The following is a 12,049-nucleotide window of genomic DNA, read 5'->3' as shown; positions in this document are numbered from 1 at the left end:
TAAAAGGAATGAACTAATGCCATTGGCATCAACATGAGAGGACCTAGAGATGATAAAACTGAGTGAAGTAAGTCAGAGCAAGAAAGACAATATCATATGGTATCGCTTATATGTGGAATCTAAAAAAGGGTACAAATGAATTTATCTATAAAACAGAAATAGAGGCACAGATGTAGAAAAACACTTATGGTTACAAGGGGGTGGGGGGCAGGGATAAACTGGGAGATTGGGACTGATATACACACACTACTATATATGCAATAGATAACTAGGGCTTCCCTGGTGGCGCAGTGGTTGAGAGTCCGCCTGCCGATGCAGGGGACACGGGTTCGCGCCCCGGTCCGGGAAGATCCCACGTGCCGCGGAGCGGCTGGGCCCGTGAGCCGTGGCCGCTGAGCCTGCGCGTCCAGAGCCTGCGCTCCGCAGCGGGAGAGGCCACAACAGTGAGAGGCCCGCGTACCGCAAAAAGAAAAAAAAAAAAAAGATAACTAATAAGGACTTACTGTCTAGCACAGGGAACTCTACTCAATAGTGTGTAATGACCTATATGGGAAAAGCATCTAAAAAGAGTGGATACATGTATATGTATAACTGATTCACTTTGCTGTACACCTGAAACTAACACACATTGTAAATCAACTCTATTCCAATAATAATTTTTAAAAAGTTAAAGAAGTGAGAACTAGGGGAGTAGCATCTTGTATTGACTGCATGTTCCTATTTTCTGTAGTCTTGAGGTTCTGGCACGCGGGGCCTCGCTGACTGGGGAGAGCCCGCCACCGCCAGGGTGAGCCGGTGCTTGGAGGGAGTGGTCTTTCATCTGCAAACAAACCAGTCCACAGCCCATACTGGGGAACACGCTGTCAGCTGGTTCTTACAGTCCAGGAGGTACTATCCCCCTGCGTGATGACCCCAGGGGCAGGTACTAGACAACTAGGGACCCCAGCGCCTGCTGAAATTCAGACTAGCCCATCCTAAAGCTGCTTACACGGACTGCCCTTGCCTTTCCCGTGGAAACCACAGTAAAGTTTCCTGTCCTCGCTTTCCCCTCGCTCCTTCTGTCCTTGACGGATCCTGGGGCTTCCCGGCGGGGCTGTCGTGCCCCCTTCCTCTTGGAAACTGGGAGTAACCAGCTGCCTGTCGTGTGGCGTCCTCTCCTGATCTGTTGGCCTCACCTCACCTGAGTAACAATAAAACCTACTTTTAAAAGTACACCTCCTGGGCTTCCCTGGTGGCGCAGTGGTTGAGAATCTGCCTGCCGATGCAGGAGACACGGGTTCGTGCCCTGGTCCGGGGAGATCCGACATGCCGCGGAGCAACTAAGCCCGTGAGCCATGGCCGCTGAGCCTGTGCGTCCGGAGCCTGTGCTCCGCAACGGGAGAGGCCACAACAGTGAGAGGCCCGCATACCGCAAAAAAAAAAAAAAAGTACACCTCCCACTAATATGTATAAAATGCATAACTATTAAGAACCTGCTGTATAAAAAAATAAATAAAATTAAATTTAAAAAAAAGTACACCTCCCCATCATCTATACCAGGCCTTTTCTTTTTTTTTTTTTTGCGATATGCGGGCCTCTCACTGCTGTGGCCTCTCCCGTTGCGGAGCACAGGCTCCGGACGCGCAGGCTCAGCGGCCATGGCCCACGGGCCCAGCCGCTCCGCGGCATGTGGGATCCTCCCGGACCGGGGCACGAACCCGCGCCCCCCGCATCAGCAGGCGGACTCTCAACCACTGCGCCACCAGGGAAGCCCAGGCCTTTTCTTTTTGTTTCTTTGCTCTGTACTGGCAGACGTGAAACGGCTTCCCAATACATATACACAGTGAATTATCTGTCAACGGAATTGCTGCAAGGAAAAACACGCATTTGCTCCTGACAGAGAACTTCTCGGAAACGCTTGCAGAAGCGCACACACGTGTGCACGATCTCCCAAGGCCTCCCCTCTCCCGAGTACCAAGCACAGAGGAAGACAACAGCCTGCCCCAGGCCTGAGAATTCAGCGGTCAGGGTCTTGCCCTCTGCTTCGCCCAGCCTTGCGTCCCCAGCAAAGCTGAACGTTTCTAGGAGGAAAGGTCTTGGATTTGGTATTTGGATTATAGACGTGAAAGCCACAGGAAGGCCGAATGCAGGCTACGCTGAGCCCTGGCCGTTTTATCACCTGTTTGCTGTGCATTTGTGAAATCTCGAGTATCAGCTGATTTTCGTTACCTCTTTCAGCAAAGCATTTTAGTTATCTGAGTCACCAAAACTCTCCCTGAATCTGCCTCGAGCCATCCACCTCTTCATCTCGGCAGCACCCTTGGCCCCGGAGCCCCAGGTGTGCACCGCACCTCCACCCTGGGTTCACCGTAGGCCCACCCACACCGCAGCACATGGCTCTGGGGTGCCAATCGCCCCGGACTCCACAGGACACGCACAGGTCTGACCGGGGGCCTCCCCGGGAGGGGACGCGCTCCCCCCCCCGGGGGTTACACCCTGGACCACCGCCACGATCGGGAGTCACCTGCAGAGGCCAGCAGTGCCAGGGTCACGGGCCACGGCGGTACCAGAAGCATCTTGGCGCTCGGGTTCTCCAGAGGATTTGGCCCGTGCACATTTTCCTTCTCAATCATTAAAGACAAATTATGACCCGAGGACAGAATGCACCTTCTCCTTAAATGCCCCAGTTTCTCAGTCTGGTCTGGATGCTGGAAGCCCCAGCTGACGCCTTCTTGGGTGCCGAGGTCCCTGGGCCCTCGGGCCCTCCCTGGTCCAGGTCCCGCTGGGAGGGTCTGGGTGACGAGTGGCAGTGAGGACCCCAGCCAGGCTTTCCGGCCCCGAGGCGTCTCCATTACTTTCCAGGGTCGCTATGCGAGGTCCACCCCCTCTCACCAATCCTCCTTCTCCCTTATCTCTCTATCATTCCACCAGGCTCTGCGATCGTGTCCTACCGTCTTCAGACGCGAACGTCCTCAGTCCTGGAATAACGGACACACCGCGTCCGGGGTCAAGGCTCTCTGTCCAGAGCCGGGATCCCCCCGGGGAAAGCAGCTTCCCAAACCACGCTTCCTGCTGGCAGCCCGCGAGCACACACTTCACTCGCCGGCTCCATCACCGTCGGGCCACCTTGTGGCGAGAACGGGCCTAGTCTGTCCTGCGGGGGGCAGGACAGGGAACAGGGGACCCCGAGAGCGACGGCCCAGCTGCCTGCCTGCCAGGGGGTGACTGGCTGACTCGCCGGTGATCCAGGGCGTCCTCTGGGACAGGGTGACTCCGGAAGTGCCTCGCCGAGACTTTCCTGGGAAGCCCTTGCCTGGACCCCTCCTCCCACCTGTCATCGACGGGGGCTGGTCCAGGAGCCGCCAGGCAGCATTTGGTGGCGGCCACCTAGAGGAAGACAGGGCAGAGCAATGATGAGCTCCCCCAGCTTGGCTGAGGCTGCGATGGACGGGAGGCGGCGAGCCAGGCCTCACGTGATTTCTAGCCCGGATGACGGCTCCTGAGCTGTGCGCTCCTCCAAGGAGCACCGGCGAACGCTCTGCTCCGATCCCAAGTGCTTCTGCCTCCGGCGCTACGGAGTCTGAAATCCCCGCTCCTTGCAAACGAGGCGCAGCCTCTCCAGAGTCTTCTGTGTGGGCACAGAGAGAATGGGAGCTGGGGTTGGCGGCTCTGGGTGGGCACCGGGCCTGCGGAGGGCGTGGGGTCCGGGCTCCAGTCCCAGCGCTGTGCTCACGACGCTGTGGCCCTGGGCCAGTCTCCAGCCCCCAGAGCCCAGCAGTGCTCTTCTCAAGACCCCCAGGGGCTCCATCTCACGCCCTGCGCCCACAAGATGGTGAGCAAACCAGCCTCTGTGCCTGTCCTCCCGCCGAGTGCCTTGCTCTGCTTCCTGCTCTCCAGCCACACTGGCCCCTTGGGGCTCCTGGACCACCCCAGGGGTCTCCCTCCGCAGGGCCTGAGCCTCCCATCTGTCTGGAAGGACCTACCACTGAGGTCTGCACGGCCCACCCCTCCTGTCCGCCCAGCCGGCCAGCCCCTCGTCCTGCCTCTTCCTCCCTGGGCTCACCACCGCCCGGCGTCGCAAACGGAAACCCACTTGGCCGTCGAACAAGCCAGACACAGAGGAGGAGTACCGGGTGATTCCACTCGTACGAGGAACCTGGAGCAGTCACTCCACGAGGCAGGAAGTTGGGGCGGGCAGGGCTGGGGGGCAGACAGAACAGACAGTTGTTCAGTGGGTGCAGAGGTTCGGCTGGGGGTGCCGGACAATTCTGGAGGTGCAGGTGGTGATGGCTGCTCTGCAGCGTGAATGTACCTCACGCCAGTGAACTGTTCGCTTAAAACTAAGATGGTAACTCTTACGTTCTGTCTATTTTACCACCATTTAGAAAACCACCTCAGTGGTTTGCCCCGGGAGGGCAGACTGGTGTCTGCGCCCCCAGTGCTGGCACAGAGCCGCTCAGACACTGGTGGCACTGGCGGAGTGTTTCTCACTGCTGAGTCTGAACGTGGGTACCATTACTCCATTCTCCCTATTTCTCTGTATGCCTGAAGTTTTCCACCATAAAAAGCTAAATACATATACTCGAATGAGTGACTGATTGAATACTGGGATCTCTCGAGTCCACCCCGATCTGGATACCTGGACCCCGGCAGCTTGGGGGAGAGAGGGCCACCGTCCTGACACACCCGCTGGCTTCCCGGCCCTCAGAAGGGATCTCTTAAGACTCCAGGTAGCTTTTGTTTAATCACTCGCCTCTAACTGCAAAGGGTAGAAAAGCTGCTACAGTCAATTCTGTTATCTGATTAGCAAAATCCTTTCCTAATCTTCCTTTTACATTTTTATGGCTATTGCCACGTGCTCTTTGTCCACATAATCTGGATCTCTGTTGACCAAAGAGGCTGAAGGGAAAGGCTTAAGTCCGGATCGTCACTGGTCCATCCCACGGAGCACAATCACCTGCGGTGGGACGTGCTTTTCTTAGCTTTGGAGGGGGAGCTGGGTGGGCGCTAAGCTCTGGGGCTGAAAGGGACAAGCTCTTGGTGGGTCAGAACTTTCCGGGGTATTTTACCGCAAGGCTTGAAGTGTTCAAGATTCCAACCAGAGCCACTGCTTCCACACAAAAATGCCAGCCGCAAGCAAACATACGTGCGCTTAGCACCTGCCAATCTGCCAGGCCTTGGTTCCCTCTCTTGTGGAGGTCCTGGCTGCTCAAGTGGCTACAGGGACAGCTGTGTGTGTGTGTGTGTGTGCGCGCGCATGTGTGCGCGCGTGCGTGTAACAAAGAAGATGTGTGCGCGTGAGGAATGGCTCCACCTTGAACTGGAGCAGAGGACACAGGGAGTGGTTCCCGGGAAAGACTGACGGGGCCACGGAAGCGGCCAAAGAGCACGTGGAATCATGCCAGCGACCTACGTTCGATTGTTCTGGGGAAGATGGAGAATGAGTAAAAGACGGACATTCTGACAACCCTCATGGAAGCTTTCTTAGGGGGAAGAAGAGGCCTTCGCTGAAATACTTTTGGCTAGAGGAATAACTGCAGGAAGGAGAGGGAGATACTGGAAGGGAATTAGAAAAAAAAAAAAACCCAAAAAACTCAAACAATGCTGCTGGAGAACCAGGAATAACCTTGGAGTGACACCGTTTCAATCCATTCCATAGCCAGCGATTCTGTAGTGAGAGCCTGTGATGCTTGGAGACGTCAGGGTCAGAAGGACGGATGGAACACTGCTTTGGAGACATGGTCCCTGTCCCCGAGAAGCCTGGAGGTCACCGAAGAGGCGATGGGGATGGTTTTAGAGAGGGAGGGTTCTACGGGTCTTGCCGGCGGGGAAGGTGTAGGTGGCAGGTGGGGATTGGGAGGAGGCTCGGTACACAGCCTCGGGTCTTTTTCGCCCGGCGTGTCCATGGCCAGCACTGACTGAGGAGCCAGCACCTGCCATCATCTGCCCCCGCTCTTGACTGCTCTCCCACTGGGATTCCCACAAAAGGAACATCAGGATACTTGGGCTGCTTCCCGAATCCCAGAGGAAGGTTCTGGAAGCAGCTCTGATATTTCTGACCCTGCGGTCAGAGCTGGGCATTTGCAATGTCAGCACTTGTGAAACCTGGTCGACATGCAAATATTATTTTTGATTTCAGAAGCAGAGGAGACAGGATGACAGTCAGATTTTAAACACAAGGGGAGAAACCACTGGCAAATAATGGGCTTTGAATGATGGGCCCACCTGTGCCCAGCAAAAACAGACTTTTAGTTAAATAATAGGTTTGGATCGAATTCTATAGTAAATGAATATTTATTACTTTATTATTTAAAAGAAGAGTCTTCTTTTAAAACCACATCCAATTAAGTCCAGGGAGTCTGTCATCCCCCACCCCAGTCAGGCCAGGCATCGTGTTCCTCCAGAAATTCACCTTTGCACGCAAAGCGATTAGATATTATTACTCTCTGGTTCCTTCACAAGAAAACTCCCTGAATTCCAGAGCTGCTGTCTCCTTTGCTTTCTTCCCCGGCGTCATCAGCATCACACTAGGTCCACTAGAGGCTTCCAGAAGTAATTCCAGAAGTAGTTGGCAAGTTTTATATTTACCTTTTTCTTTTCTTACTACAGGCATTACCTTGGAGATGGTGCATGTTCAGTTTCCAACCCCCTGCAACAGAGCGAGTATCGCAAAAAAGGGAACCACACGAATTTTTTCAGTTTCCCACTGCATAGAAGAGTAATGTTTCCACCATAATGTAGCCTACTAAGTGTGCAATAAAATAGCATTATGGCTAAAAATCAATGTACATCGCTTAATTAAAAATACTTTATTGCTAAAAAAATGCTAATCGTCACCTGACAACACAGGGTTGCCACAAACCTTCAATTTGTAAAAAAAAAAAAAAACGCAATGAAATGAGGTACGCCTGTATTCTAGCTTTCACATACTGCCCAGATGTTTTGCCAAAGCCATTTCCCTACTACACGTAACGAGTATTTTTTTTGCCAGGTACCATGTCGCATTCTACTCGAGGGACACAATCTACTGCACCCGTCAACTTTCCCCATCTTTGCTACCGCCGGGCTGTGTGAGCAGAGCCCTGCTATTCCGTCTCACAACTGAGTGTTTAGGAATATCCCACGTCATACAAGCAGTAGCGTCCAGGGCAGGTGAACTCCGATTCTTAATAAAATGAAGTCTATCACCTCACTTTGCGGGGGGGGCAGGCCGCAGCCAGGCCCCCGGGAAGCTCCGAACGCTTTGGAATCTCCCTGCCTGACTCCAGCCAGGGAAAGGCACCCCCCCCCCCACCAAACCCACAGGTCGCTGGAAATACTGAGTTGCAGGTGCTTCCCCCCACATTCCAGACACACTGGTCCCAACCCGCTGTACTGGGAGAAGCTGTAGAAGGTCCCAGAAGCCAGGGAGACCACAGAGCAGGCTTCTCTCCCAGGGGACACAAATCAGGCAGGCGGTCTTCCCCCCCCCCCAGTAAACCCCTGACCTGCCTGATTACACAGCTATGGGGCAAAGGCGAGCAGAGAAACGCCTTCTCCCTGACCCCCAGCCCTAGTTTTCTCTATACACTCACATTTCATCCTTAACAGCTGCAAATAACAGTTGCAATCCATTCTTGCTTTTCCCCAGGCCTCTGGTTTTGCCCAAATGAATGACAGTCCAATTGATCACTGACCTCATTAGGGCAAGTTAGAGAAATCAGCCTCAGGGAAAGCACTGCGGGGCAGTTCATGAGAGCTGCAGGACGTTCCCTGAGGACGCACTTATCAATCTGTCCCTCTGATAGTGCCTGACAATTACATCCTCACGCAGCTGTCACTTAGGAGGCGCGCACGCACGCACACACACGCACACGCACGCACACACACGCACACGCACGCACACACACACCCACACACACACGCGGCCCTGGGGACCAGCAGAGAACTAGGCAAAGGGCAGTGTCCTACCAAAAAAGCCATGGGGCTCCGACTGCCGCCGCGCGGTGCTTCGGTTTGGGTCCCTGTCTTTCTTGATTCCCCTGAGGCTGCCGAATCGCTTCATGAGGAGCTGTGGCCACAGGAGCGGGGACAGGTGAGCGTGCCAGGACGCGCAGGAGCAGCGTCAGCCTCAGGTGGCCAGGGGCCAGGAGAGGCGCTGCATCAGCCGGCAGGTGTGGGTCCCGAGAGCTCGGAGACGCTGCGTGCGCTCAAGCCCCCAGCCCGGGAGGCCAGGTGTCCTGGCTGGGGTCTCCAGCAAATGCAGGAGGGGCCACCCTCGGGGCCAGCGGCCGGGGGGCAGGCCGGGCGGTCCCGCCGCAGGGCTTCCTCCCCGAGGGACACTCGGCTGTCTTCACCTCTGCACCTCCAGCCCCGCAGCCAGAGCGGCCGCTGCCCTGAAGCAGGCAAGAAGCTCCTGGAAGCACACGCAGGGCCTCGCCGTGGGTCTCTTTATGTCGTTAAGGTCTGCCACGCACTCAGACGCTCAGGGCTTTTTCCTCCTTAAAATTAAAAAGGGAGGGAAGACGAAATAGGCAAAAGGAGGGCAGGCCTGCCAGTCATGTGCAGGTCTGCAGATGTCTCTTTAAAAAGACTGTAAAAGGAAACTACCCCGTCCAGACAATTCTTGGCACCAATTGGCCAGAGCACATTCCCATCATGACATGACATCACACAACTATTTTGATTCATGTGTTCCAGGGCTCCTCGGGGTCAGCAGGCCCCGGCTGCCTCTTGCTGGAGAAGCCAAAGGTCCCTGGGCTTGAAATCGCTGAATCGACTTCAGTTCGTGGCTCCTTGAGTTGAAAGGCGCAAGACCACCTTTAAGGAGGGGACATGGGGTCCCCTGGAATTCAACGGGAGGATCTTGAGCCCTGGACTTGCTCAGAATCGCAGAATGACAGAACCCAAAGAGATTTCAGAGGGCATCAAATCCAACCCCCTTCCATGACAGATGGGGAAACTGAGGCTAAGGAAGGGGGTGTGACTTGCCCAAAGTCCTGTAACTAGCGGCCGAACCAGGACTAGAATTCTAACCCCCTCGACTCCTAAGCCAAACCCGACGTAGTAAAACAAAAACCTAGTATGTATGTGTTTTGCAACTAAAAATAAAACTGAAAAAAAAAAAGATACGGGAAAAAATTTTCAATTTCTTTTGCTGATATTTTCAATAGAATAAAGGGAGGTTACAGAAATCCGCCACTAATTAGCTTTGTGACCTTGTGAAAGTTACTCCTTGTCTCCAGCCCCAGTTTCCCCTCTAAACCGAGACAAGACCCGCTCATATTAGGATTTCAACTCCTTCCAGAAGTCTGAATGTCTAATGGCCGTTTGCCATTTTCTTTCTGCTGGGACTGATGGAGATCCAGTGATCAAATCTTTGTAGCCAGGATGCATGAGCAAACAAAGGAAATGTGTCATGCCCTCGAGGAATTTGAAAAAAACGACTTAGAAAGACAAAGATAAACTGTTCTACTAACACTAACTACATAAAATAGCGATATGTGATCAATGGCCAGGGGCCAGCATGGGCAAGTGTCATCAGGACAAATGGACGGAGAGGCAATCGCATGGCCCTGCTTGGAAAGGAGAGCTTGAGTTGGCCTTGAGTGTTGCCAGGTCCAGAGAAAAGGAGAGAGGCCAGGCCACCACTGAGCCTGTAGATGAACCTAGTTTTCCAAAACCAGTCACAAAACCCACCTCCACTTGGGCCCTCCAGTATACTAGTGGATTTTATCTGTGTGAAAAAAGGTAGCCCAGGAACTTCCCTGGTGGCGCGGTGGATAGGACTCCGCGCTCCCAAGGCAGGGGGCCCGGGTTCGATCCCTGATCGGGGAACTAGATCCCACATGCACGCCGCAACTAAGAGTTCACATGCCACAACTAAGGAGCCGGCATATTGCAACTAAGGCCTGGTGCAACCAAAAAAAAAAAAAATGGTAGCCCAAACTTACTGTGATTAAGCTCTGAAAAAGTCTAAGGAGGTAGGTGTTGGGGAGGTTCATATTTAGAATTTCTCTTTTTTAAAAAATCAATTCAGCTCTTAACAGAAATGGAAATTTTCTCCTGATTTAAAAATAAAACAAAACAAAGGAGAACTTCCTTAGGAAAAATCGCGAAACAAGGATTCCAGGAAGAAAGGACCATGTTCGACTAAAAGGAAAATGAAAGGCTTTGTCTAAGCCGGTGCAAGATTCTTGTACTTTATGATAAAGGAGGTAGAAAGGATAACATTTCAAAGTCTAGCGACTAAGAGAGAATGAGTTTAAATTCGTGTGGGAAATGAACAGCAACTTGGGCATGCCTGATGGTTCTGTACATAGTTTATATGGCTGTTCACTCATCAGGTACTTATTAAACCTCTACCAAATGTGCAGGACAGTTGTTGATGGAGGGGATTAGTGCTACGAATAATTCAAAGACATTCTTGTCCTCTAAGAACTATATGGTAATTAGTAAAATAATAGATCCCATTTGTGGAGTGCCTACTATATGCCAGGTGAAGTGCTGGTCGCCTCACAATTATGATCTTATTTCATCCTTCCCACAAACCTGGGGGGCAGGTATTATTATTTTTTTTTTTTTTTTTTTTTTTGCGGTATGCGGGCCTCTCAGTGTTGTGGCCTCTCCCGTTGCGGAGCGCAGGCTCCGGATGCACAGGCCCTGCGGCCATGGCTCACGGGCTTAGTTGCTCCGCGGCATGTGGGATCTTCCCGGACCAGGGCACGAACCCGTGTCTCCTGCATCGGCAGGCGGATTCTCAACCACTGCGCCACCAGGGAAGCCCCGGGGGCAGGTATTATTAACACCATTTTGTTTAAAGTTGAATAGCTCTGCGGGGCCGGAGTTCACTGCCGCTGCCCAGCTGTGGCCTCCATACGCTAAGGATTCATTCAACAGGAACGTTCAGTGCCCTCGTAGAGGGGAGTAAGGTCACAGCAGCTCAGGCAGGGGGAAGAAAAGAACTACCTAGGTCATTTGGGGTCACTGTTCTGTTACTGAGATGGTAACAGGATAGTCTGAGAAGATACGGTGGAGGTGGCCTGCTTGAGCAAAGAGTCGTTTTGGGGGCAGAGCAGTTCTCTATCCCACAGGGTGGGTCTTGGGCCTTGTCCCACAAGGTCCATCTTGGGTGGACCTTCCTACGAGGCCTGGGAAGATCTGGATGGAAGGAGGTGAGGTAAAGTGCAGCTCTAAGACAAGCTACGAGATGACATGATGAGCTTAACGGTGGACACAAGGCTCCAAAGAGACGCCGACTTCACCGACGTGCGCTTTTGACCTCACTCAAAATGTTCTTCCCGGGGTCAGCTTCACCCAAGAGCAGAGAAGAGGGCTGTAGGTGACAGTGGACTTCAGGAGCGGAGATGCAGCTGCGTGCGGGAAATCCTGAACCGGTGCCCCGCTGGGGGGTGAGGCAGGGAGAGGGAGGACTGATTCATAGCGTCTGCCACTTTCTGTGGTGGGAACACTCCAACCTCGGTCCATTTCAGGGCGCCAGTGTGGCACAGACGGGCTTGCAAAATTCCCGGGCATTTTACAGTCGGCCCTCTCTCCACTGGGTCTCTCTGTTCGATCCACACATGCCTGAAATTCCTTAACTTGGGACAACGCCTTTGCACCACTGAGACGCGTGCAGATGCACAGGGCAAGGCGACACTCACGTTGCAGGCTGAGTGACCGAGGACACTTCCTCCAGCGCGTCTGACCAACGGGCTGGGGGCGGTGGCCGCTCTCAGGAGCGCTAATCACCCCTTCTTTGCGGCATCTACCAGCTGATGGCCCCAAATGAACAAGAGGTGAGACACCTTCACACGGCTGTGATTCAGCTGGCAGGAATACATCCTCATGGAATGCTTTCCACACTTGGGGATTTTTTTTTTTTTTTTTTTTTTTAAGGGAAGAGCTGAAAAAGAAGGAACTAGTGGCTTCCAAGATGGAACGGTGTGTTTTTTTTTTTTTTTTTTTTTTTTTTTTTCAGTACGCGGGCGTCTCACTGTCGTGGCCTCTCCCGCTGCGGAGCACAGGCTCCGGACGCGCAGGCGCAGCGGCCACGGCTCACGGGCCCAGCCGCACCGCGGCATGTGGGATC

General features: G+C 53.4%; 1 protein-coding gene across 16 annotated transcripts in view; it reads right to left on the bottom strand.

Annotated features, from left to right (window-relative positions):
* The window catches only part of PRKAG2 (protein kinase AMP-activated non-catalytic subunit gamma 2), a 290,170-nt gene that overhangs the window by 160,614 nt on the left and 117,507 nt on the right, over positions 1 to 12,049 (bottom strand). The window contains exon 1 of one of the 16 annotated variants that reach the window (XM_067041803.1): positions 7,930 to 8,555. The exons of 14 other annotated variants lie outside the window; for them this stretch is intronic. In XM_067041803.1, the coding sequence (XP_066897904.1) occupies positions 7,930 to 8,023 (94 nt within the window). In that variant the 5' untranslated portion in view covers positions 8,024 to 8,555. Of the gene's footprint in view, positions 1 to 7,929; positions 8,556 to 12,049 lie in introns of those variants that run through there. One more of the 16 variants, XM_067041804.1, reaches the window with a different exon arrangement.

This window comes from Kogia breviceps, chromosome 9, assembly GCF_026419965.1.
Source record: "Kogia breviceps isolate mKogBre1 chromosome 9, mKogBre1 haplotype 1, whole genome shotgun sequence".
In the NCBI taxonomy this organism is placed as follows: Eukaryota; Metazoa; Chordata; class Mammalia; order Artiodactyla; family Physeteridae; genus Kogia; species Kogia breviceps.
The sequence above is the reverse complement of the archived record's forward strand: the minus strand, read 5'-3'. Positions and strand labels throughout refer to the sequence as shown.